The sequence below is a fragment of the Pygoscelis adeliae genome, unplaced genomic scaffold (assembly GCF_000699105.1).
Source record: "Pygoscelis adeliae isolate BGI_AS28 unplaced genomic scaffold, ASM69910v1 Scaffold273, whole genome shotgun sequence".
NCBI lineage: Eukaryota > Metazoa > Chordata > Aves > Sphenisciformes > Spheniscidae > Pygoscelis > Pygoscelis adeliae.
The window spans coordinates 1,303,450-1,313,961 of NW_008824416.1; the positions used below are offsets into that span (position 1 = coordinate 1,303,450).

The 10,512-nt window shown below is 47.3% G+C and overlaps 1 protein-coding gene across 1 annotated transcript in view; it reads right to left on the reverse strand.

Annotated features, from left to right (window-relative positions):
• Positions 1–6: 6 nt before the first annotated feature.
• DYSF (dysferlin) overlaps positions 7–10,512 on the reverse strand; it is a 109,167-nt gene continuing 98,661 nt past the window's right edge. The window contains exons 46-49 of the mRNA XM_009320898.1: positions 8,758–8,938; positions 7,948–8,057; positions 7,448–7,595; positions 7–1,533 (exon numbers count right to left, since the gene is read on the reverse strand). Of these exons, the coding sequence (XP_009319173.1) occupies positions 1,495–1,533; positions 7,448–7,595; positions 7,948–8,057; positions 8,758–8,938 (478 nt within the window). The 3' untranslated portion in view covers positions 7–1,494. The remainder of the gene's footprint in view (positions 1,534–7,447; positions 7,596–7,947; positions 8,058–8,757; positions 8,939–10,512) is intronic.

Below are 10,512 nucleotides of genomic sequence, written 5' to 3' on the forward strand. Positions count from 1 at the left end.
TATCGTCAAAGGGACCTCAGCAAAAGCCATGAGGTCCCGGAGCAGCCGGACAGCTGTCTCTCAAAGGAACATTTGCTTTCATGCTTGATGCCCCTGTTCTGGGAGATGGTTCCTTGTAGGGTGAGTGGATGCAGGATGAAAGTTTGAGGCTAACACTGTTTTGATTAGCATCCTCTCGTGACATGAGCCAGCACTACAAAACACTAGAAATCCCCTTAGACCATACCGCTCTGTCTGATCGCGGCAGCAGAGAGACAGACGGACAGGAGGAGGGAATAGAAAACAGCAGAAGTGTCCCAACGCTGCCATCCCAGTCCTGTCACAGCTGCCGCTTGCTCCGTGGGAGGCTAAGCAAGACCTGCAGGGTATGTCTCATACTAATTTGTTTGCAAAGCAGAAAGCAAACAAGCCTGCTTCCAAAGGTGCGGGTTATCTGCCTCATTAGCGCCCAGCAGCAGTGAGTTTCGCAGCTTACGTTGCAGTCTGGTTTGTACTGTTTTGCTTAAGCATGTTCGGGAGCACAGGAGAAAAAAGACTAATACATTCACCGAACTGTGGCTGCAGGGGTTGCACATAGCAGGAGAGGAGAAAAGCAAAGTCCACGTGTACTGCTGCGCTCCTGGGATTGCTCTCAGGGTAGGGCTCATCCCGACTCCGCTTTCTGCCACTACAGCACTGGTTTTGAAGGGAGGCATGTGGGACTGTAGAGGTGAAAGAGGAGCTCAGAGGGAAAACAAGCTCCAAAAAACATGAGCCAGACTGTGCAGTCCTTCATGAGCACAAAATTCAATGGGAGTTTTGATTTAGCAATTACCACCAACTTCTGCCCAGGTTTTGCATCGCAGCCTTTTCCCTGGGTCCTGTATCTTGTGGGGTTTGCTGGCTTTGGAAAGGCAACGTATCAGCCCAGGGTTTCAGGCTGTGCAGCTCATTTTGTCTTCAATAGACTTTATACATATATAAACTAGATAATACACATTGCACGGCAAAGAAAAACTGAGGCTTGTTCAGAGTGCAAAGGAAAGTGTGCTCAGAACCTGAGACATTTTGGCTTGCGTGTGCTGCTTACGCCAGCAGCCCGTGACTCCTCCGCTAAGGTCTGCAACATGACTGTACGCTCACAGACTACATATGAAAAGGTCCTTTTCTCCCCCACCCTCTTCAGTTTTGCGCTGGTATTCAAGCATTACGAATCAGAGCAGCTTAACAAAAAAAAGGAAAAAAAAAAAAAAAAGAAAACAGACAAGGAAGTTCAATAAGAAATATTTCAGAGCAGGTATTGTTTACGTGCTGCTTCCGAGGTGAGTGCTGTAGATGGGATTCCGCATACCGCATCAAGGTAAGTTGTATCTTCATTTTGGCAGCAGCCTAGGGCCTGAGAGAGGCTGTTCCTTCTCCGCCTCCATCTGCTGATGTGATCCAGTGCAGAGCCGCAACTTCTTTCCAAAATCCCCAGGCAGGCAGCGGACCTTTCAGGCGTTTTCCAGCACAGCTTCAGTTGAAAGGTTTCACCAGTTTCATAGCAGCATAGTTCTAGAGGGATGGAAAAACGAGGGAAAGAAAAGCTGATTTGATGCAGGTACAGCAGGGCGGCATGTGGGGGTTAAAGCATTTTTTTGGGCACGGCGCAGAACTGCAGACGGGGCTGCATTCAGGGCAGGCGTGGTGGCCAGGCTCCCGGCCCCAGCCTTCAGAGACAAGCAAGCAAAAAGTTAAACCCCCTCTAGCGAGGATGGTAGAAAGCCCAAGACATGAGAAAACACGTCTTGTCTTCTTCCAGTAGAGGCTACTGGTCGCAGGCACCAAGCAGCGAGCACCAGGAGTCACTCCTGGACTTTGATTGCTCCTTCCGCCAGTTTTTAAGATCAATTTCCCCCTCTTCATACCCTTGTAAGAAATTTGGCACCTCCCCAGCAGCACCATCCCGGTGCCCATATGCCTTCTCGTAGGTGAGGAGATGCGTCCAGCTCTGCTGAGTTGCTCCAGCCTCCCCCTCTCCTCTGGATCCCGGTGCCCCTTCCCCTCCGCTCTCTCTTTGTGCTGCTCCCCGACAAACCCTGAGGCTGTATTCACTACCCAAGCCCTGACCTCACATCCTTATGGCTCCTTCTCCCCACGATTCCCCCAAAATTGGTGACCTCATCCGCTCTGCCTGGTGGGTTGGTCCCTTTGGAAACGGGCCCTGGCCCCGGTCCCCGAGCATCCGCCAAGCTGTGCCATGACATTTTCTGGAGAGCTCTGCTTTCCACGGGCCAAAGTCTGCACCCAGGATCATGCCAGCAATCAGTCGGTCTGAACAGCAAGAGGATGGTTCTCGAGCCCTGCCCCATCCTGATTTAGTTTCTTAGTACAAACCTAGCCTGCAGGTCCATGGACTGTCTCCAAAGAATCTGCCAAAGGCAATCAAGAAAGGCAAACCTATTGCTGATTTTTTTTTTCTCTGCCTTGTCTGCATCCCTTAGCGCCTCAGCCATCTGTTTCAGCATCAGCATTTGGTGTGGTTTTTGTTCCTAAGAGCAGACGCCCCAGGCGAGGCCTTCCTGTGCCCGTTTTCTGAGATCTCTACTGTCCCTGTTATTGCACGGGCTACCATGGAAAACGAGGCGTCACAGTATTTTAGCCTATTACATGTGCAATTCCTTCCTTGAAAGAAGACGACAGCGCTGTGAAAAAGAATAAGCTGTGTAAACGCTGCTTATCAAGACCACAATGAAAATACAGATGAAGATGCATGCTTAGGTCATTTGGAAAGAGCTATATTTAAAGTAGCTCTGGTTCAAACCCCCGCGACCACATACTAGCCCGTTTGGAAGTCCCTCCCAAGCAGATTGAATTTAATTGGTACAGGATGCTTTATCACTCTGTCATTTTAAAAAAACAACTTTGGAAACAAAGCATAATGCTGGTTACCAGCAAGATCTTTGGAGGAACGGGGGAAAAAAGAAAAAAAAAAAACCAAAAACACAACAGAAGTCAAGTCTGACCAAAGACATCTTGATAAATTACAACGTGTAGCAAATTATAAGGCAGTTTGCCAACTGAGGATTCTAATAATGCCATAAATCAAGCAAGCAAAGTTAGGGCAGTTTACCAGAAGTCATTAGAAAAGCCTCCAGTGACATATAACCTTCTAATTAATTATCCATCCATTTGTCTCTCAGAGTCTATCCTCCAAAATACTCCTATTTTTTATGATTTTACTGGTTGCATTCTGGAGGGTAGCAAGTTTTCTGTCCAGCTATGAATTTGTATTAACGAAGTGTTGAAAGCCAAGCAGGATTATCAATCAGCGCAGAAAGCGAGCTGTAATTAGAATTAATGGCAATGGAAGCAATGCTGGGCTTGCAGAACACAAACAGAGCTTTAAAAGGTAGTAAACATTTTCATGGTGCTGCAAAGCAGAGCTGACTCCAGCTGGAAGTAGCGTTATGTTTTTCGATGGTGGTAGCCACTAAAACCTTTACAATAATCACTGCTTCAGGGAGATAACTTCACCGAAATATTCCTTACGTGTTATGGATGCAGAAGCCCCGGCTGGATTTTTATAACCTTTTCTTCTGACCTTGTGTCTAGCCCAGGACTTTCACTCGACCATTCCCATAGCAGAAGGCAGAGCTCTTAGCTATGGCAATGTCGGATGAAAAGTCCATCAAAATCACTGGACCTTTCCAAAAACCCCCACGGCATGCCAAAAATGAGCACGGCTGGACAGGAGTACGGGGTGGAACTAGAGCATATCTTGTAGAAGGACATTCAATCTCGGGACGTGGACGACTCGAGCAACGATGAATTTACCACAACCTTTGGCAAATTGTTCCAATGGTTAATTACCCTTCGTCTCAAAAATTAGCATCCTATTTCCACTGGAATTGTTCCTTTAACTTCAACATCCAGCTACTGGATCTCATTATACTTTCGTCTGTTGTTTAAGGAGTCTTCTGATGTCAAGTTAAATCTAAGGACCGTCTGAGGAAATCATATAGGAGATATCCAGGGAATGCTGTTCCCAGAGTCCTAGCTTGTACAGACCTTAACGACAACCACTCTGCAAAGAAAGCTAAGGCAAACCAGCAAGTAATCTGACACTGAGACTGGGTGGAAGAGCCCAAGTGAAAAAATGAAGAACCTCAGAATATCAGATTTTCAACCTTTTTCCCCATTTTTGTAAAACTAGACAACTTTTTTTTTTACGGAAATATGCAATACCATGCAGTTTTCCACCCGAAACCAAAAGGCTTTTCAGTTGGAAATGGCCTCTCACCCACTAAAACGAGTTGTTCTGTAAACAGTTGCGCTAAGGATGACTGATTTCTTGTGGACTTGTGCCAAAATTTCCCGTACTGCAGTACGCCCAGCTCCCCATGGGTCCTGATTAACCTCCTCTTCATCCCAAAGCGCCTCCAGACCCTTCCCCACTTCTGCAGGTCTCCCCCTGCCCCTTCCAGGGACCCCAGATCCCACCGGGGCAGCCACGGCACATTCCCTGGCTGGCAAACAACTGCTGATTGCACAAAGCTCTCCTGGGAAGGAGACTTTGAAGAGGACCTGAGAGGAGGAATGGGAAGATCTTTATTCCAGCCCATGATCAATCACACCCACTCTGTGTCCTGGGGGCGGGGGAAGCACAAAGGCATCACATCTTCAAAGGTTTCTGATCCCCTGAAGTAGCTCTAAAGGCATATATATTTTGCAGAATATTTGCATAAAATATTTTGCAGAATATTTTGTTTCTCACCTCAATGGGGAAAACACTTCCCTGGGCTGTAAAGCATCTCTTGATGGGTATTCTGAACAAGACCAAGACATCAGCTTCTTGATTTTCACTGAAAAGCCTGAACCACTGTTTTTTGGGCACTACTGTTGGGAACCACAGACAGCCCTTCACCATTCTGGGCAGAAGCACACGGCTTTCGAATGGGACATTTGCTCTTACTCTCCAGCTATTCTGACCACAAAGCTGGGACTGTGGTTGGAAGTTTTCAGCACTATATGGGCAATAGGAATAATTCAAAAAAGTCCCATTTTTATACCGAGAGCCAATGGAAATGCCCTGGGTTCGTTTTCAGGTGAGATTCCTGTCTGTCTGGGACGGAGGGTGACCTACGCAAGGGTAGCTTAGCTCACGGGACCACTAGTTTCCCAGGGCATATTGTGGATATATATTTCTCAGGTAAAAGACATCCACCTTCGGTGTCTCAGGCAGAGTCCAAACAAGGCAAGACTTGGAGCCAGGGCTCAGACTTCTCCGGCAGCATCTGGTGCATGGGACACAACGCTCCCAGGTGGAGGGGCTGTATGCAGGCAGGGCATGCAATCTGCAGGCAGGGGCATTCAGGCTGCTGAGCCAAGGACCAGCTGCTGAAAAGCAATGACTGGAAGGACCCTGGAGGTCCCAGTGGAGGTCCCAACAAGCAGAAAGCTGTGAATGAGCTCTTCATGCAAGGCCATAGCAAAAACGGCAACAGACGCAGGAAAATAGTAACTTCGCCTCCGCATGCACCCCCTAGCATCCCTGTGTCCCTGTCCCTTACGCTCCGCCTGCTCAGACCGATGGCCCACGTGCTCTGACGGCATTCCCTTGAGGTTTCCCTTCCACCACCCACAAGCCACCCCTTTTCCCAGGATGAGACGGGCAGGACACACACAAAAATCCTCCACCTGCCTTGTGGGACCTCGAAACTGCACGTGTAGTGGCAAGATTATGTATACGGCACTAAATGCAGCACGGTCCTTATTTTAAACAGGACTTGACGGTGCTCCTGGCACGCAAATCAGAACAGAAGTGAGGAGGGATTGTTTTTCCATGCATTTAATCAAGGACGTAATGGTGAACCCTGCCAAAGGTCAGGATGCCAGGGGCATCCTTCATAGCAAACCATCGCGCGATTGCCAAATTTAGTGCCTGATGAAACGGGAAAGGAACTAAATCTCCAAGTAGGTACAGAACCAGTGACCTCAAAAATCTAGGGGAAGCTGGCCAAATACATAAAAAAAGAAAAATTCCATGAAACATGGCCTTACTTTTTCGAAATATGACTAAAAATTGACCCGACCAAAATGAAATTAAATACAACAACATTTAGCTAGGAAACAGGGAAAAATCCCAAGTAATAATGAGTGTAAATCAATATTTATAGTTCGCAAATTTTTTCTCCTCTCAACGTTGTTTTTCTACGATACCGCTGGAACGAATGCAAAGCCACTTGCATCTTCAGGGAAACACTGAGTTCTTCTTGGTCGAAAAGGCTTGGTTTCTGCTACTTGCCATAAAGGGGAGTCTCCAGGAATGGCTCCGAGTACAGGGCAGGGAGGGGGCAATGCAGCACAGATCTGCACTTGCACAATTATTTCCTCCTTCGTACTACTTAGCACCTCTGGAATCGTTTCTCCAGCAGGAGAAGTATCCCAGCCCTTTCCATGAATACAAGGATAGAGAGGTGGGGAGAGCCGTGATCTAATCCCATCCCCTTTTTTCCTCAATGGGAACAACCCAGCATGCACGACTTCAAATCATCTGAAAGTGATTACGATGGCGAGGAGAAATTCCACACCTCGCTTTGGTTGCACATTGCAAGCACACAAAGCCATCTGCAAAAGGCAGCCACGTTCTCTCACATGAAGTTATAAATTACCCCAATGAGTTCTTTTCTTAAAAAAAAAAAAAAATCATATACAAGAAGCAGAATTTGTTAAGTGCTGGAAAGACAGAGGCGGGTCATTTTTCTTATCAGTCTGGGAGGAGGTGAAATGGCATCCAAGAGCCAGCATGAATTATTCCAGTGCTGTAGAAACAGAGGAGGATACAAAAACCCATCCCAAGCCAAACTGGAAGGCCAGGGCTCCATTATTTATTTATTTATTTCATTTTGCCAGTGGAACTGACAGTAAGGCAAGAAAAATCCACTTTTTTGATTAATGAGGTGAAAACTCTCCCCCTCATTTCAGACATTACATTGGTATAAAGTGCTCCAAGCCTCGATAACGAGAGACGGGGCTGCCCGAACGCCTATAAACTCCCCTGCATCTTTAAACAATTGCAGACCGATGCGGTTTTTGCCACTGCTCAGCCCTGTAAAATGGCTGCATTGCTAACGAGGCTGCGTGTTTGTTGGGGATTTTCCCACCGGCCCTGCAACACCTCCAACATCAGCTGCTCGAACCTCTTTGAAAACAATCAATTAACCTCAGCGTCGTTAGACACGGATTGAAACACGGGCACAAAGAGGTGAGCACCTTGCGGTGAGTCTGCAGCAGAGACCAGAAACGCAGACTCTCTTTTTGACCCATCATGGTCCACCAGGTTGTTCCTCAGGGACCAGCATGGGACTTTGCAGCCACATGCACTGGGACCATCTCTGTCAGCACAGAGGTTGGTCAGCCACAGAGACCTGGGGGAACACCTAAGACCTTGGTCGGCCCCCCCTGTCCTCTCCTGCACCCATCGTACCGGGAAGGCGTAGATGAAGATCCCCAGGAAGAGCAGCAAAATGAAGAGCACGATGGCCAGGATAAGCACCCACTTGTATCGCCGCCACAGAATGTACTTCAGGGTCTTGTATGGGGAGGTGAACCACAGGAAGGAGGTCTCCGGGCGCCTGGAGCCAAACAAAGTTGAGATCACTCTTGAGTTACACGGTAGTTTCACCCTCCTGGATCCCCAACCCCGTGAGCACACCCTGCTGTAACAAGCTGGCCGCCCACCCTGCAAACCCACATCCCTCTGGGTGGACCATGTCAAATGCCCTCCTTGGTGGTCCAGACCAGCCTCCCAGCCACCCTGGATAGTCTCAGCTCATAAAGTCTGAGCTTTAGTCAGTCAGAAACAGAGCCTATGCAGGAGCAAGCCCATTGCAGATAGCAGACCTCAAACTGGGAACCCAAATTTTCAGTTTGCTCCTTGAGAACTCTGTGCCCCGGTGGTTACTTTTCCATTCAAGATGCTCTTACTTGGGGTCCTCCAGCTTGGGGTTCATATTTGGCTCATCCCGACCCACGCCAGCTGGCCGCTCTTCATGCTCTTGTTCTGCCACAATTTCCAAAGTCATTTCCAATTTGCCCTGTGTGGGTTAAACAAAAAGAAACTTATAAACAAAACAACAAAAAAAAAAAGGAGAGGTGAGAAATGAATGTATGATGTGAAATACTGATTGGGGAAAGAAAAACTACTTTGACCGTAACCCAACCACTACCAACAAGGACCATGAGGAACCCAGTAAGAGTGGATTTCATACAGATCCCTCACCTGCCCACTACAATGTTCTCAGCAGATACTCCAGGACATCTCAAATGTCACTGACACCCAAGTTTAGGCAACCGACTCAGGGGTCTTTTGTTGAATGACCTAATTCACTGCCTGGACTCCTTTACCTGCATTGTACAGTCACCAAAGACTTGAACAGGAGCCCGGACACTTACGTTTAAATACATCAGTCTGACAGCTGAAACCTTTCCCTGGTACTTGTCACAACACAATATCATTAAGAATAGATATGATACAGAGTCAAATTAGGTGGCATGTTCAAAAACCACAGCAAAAATCCCACAGAACAAATTATTTCTTCTGAGGCATTTGCATGGTGCTGGACAAATCCTGGAAAACATCCAGGTGACAAAAGCTGGTCCAGTTTGTAAAATTTGGAGCCCAAGACTGCATTTCTTGCCCTGACCATGGCATCCTGCATGTGCTTGGCCCAGCCACATCCCTCCTCAATGCTTTGAGTGAGTCCCCCAACAGAACATGTGAAGAGGCCACCTTACCGCCAGGATCTTCTTTTGATCCTGCTCAGCAACACAAGGCCACCATCCCTTGACAGTTTTCTGCTCAAAGAGTGACACAAGGCGACTTGAAGACAAGCTCTCATCTACTAGCTCTAAGGAGCACTTCTCAGCGGTCTTGGCAGGTTTGGGCATTCTGTTAAGATCCATCTGAATGGAGCCTGCAAGGAGGAACGTTACTGGGAAGACATCTCGGTGTAACAGGTCCTTAAAACGTGGACTGTTTCCCTGAAGAAATATTCACTGTGGCACCCTCGTGACCTCAGGGAGCTTGGGCAGACTCCCACACAGCAAGGGAGAGAGCAGGCTCAAGTGTAGCCCTATTTCCAAGCATAGTGCTAGTTTTAGCCAGTGGCTCTTCCTAGGAGTTGAGCTCTTGGTATCACCATTGTGCTTAGGAAGACCTGAGCCATGAAGTCCTTCTAGAAGAGGCTGCAATATATCCGGCTACAACGTTGGATGGTCTGCACTGAAGTCAACCAGGCAGGCTGAGATTTTTATTGAAGACTAAGAGATTTAGGTGAAACTCAAATTGTACACACCCACAGCCCAGTCAATGTAAGGGCATTGGGCAGGAGGCTTGCAGATCTCCAAATAGGTTATTTTATTGCCCACCCAGGACAGCAATTGCAGCAGACTAAATATGAAGGATATCCCGCAAAATCGATAGCTTCCTTTGCAGAGTGATCCAGTAATTAGCACATTTATCTAGCCTTTAGGAGATCTGAGCTCAGTTCTCCAAGCGTTAGCTGAAAGTGCCTGTATTTAATTTACATTGCTACACTAATTTACTTTACGGTTGGGAACGGCCAAGAACATACACAGGGTCTGGTCCTGTGGCTCAGCTGAGGGGCAGCAGCTTTTTACACTGCTGTGGGCGACTCACATTCACTTTCGTGCTTGTATTTGTAGCTGTTCTGTGCCACAGATTCTTGCAACCAGTGACAAGAACAGCACAGATCAGGTTTGTTGTGAAAAGTGCTTTACAAAAGCCGAAGACCACTTTTATTTGTTGGAATTTGCAAAAAAAAAAAAAGGTTGGGAGTCAAGAGCTTATGATGTGCAGAGCCAGAAATGGAAAACACACCTTGGAGAGGTTATTTCGGCACACAGCCTACATAATCAATCAAAGACAGGATTTAAAAGGATCCTGATCACATACTTCCTCAGTGAAGCTTTTGATGTTTGAAATTTTTTTGGTGGCAAAAAGAAAGGTAGAACAAGATCCAACCGTAACGCTGGTGCCTCCAGCTTCTGCACAGATCATCTGCTGCACGGCTCTGATATCGTTCCTATTAGAGGTTTTTATTTTATTTTTTTTCTTGACCTAAACCTAGATTTCTGAGAATGACTGACGAGGCTAGCACTGAAAAAGGCAAGTGTCAGATCGAGCTGTGTTCATGCCTAAACATCCCAGGTAAGGCAAGGCAGGTCAGTGATCCTGCCCGGTGGTCTCAGCTCAAATACACGGTTAGCCCTGATGAACACATTTCAGACAGAACTGGGGCTTTCCTGGAAGTTCGTGGCTCTGTTGGATTCGATGATGCTCTCAACATTATGTCAGCCCAGGAACAGGCTGCTGCAGGCTGAGACTGGAAATCTGCCTAATACAAACCACTTATCATCAGCCCTGAACTTACGCTGACACTGAATCCTGTTCCGTGGCTTAAACTGGTCTTGTTACATTTTCTTCATATCCTGAAAGGATTCAGTAACTTTTTCCTTCCTGTCTGCATC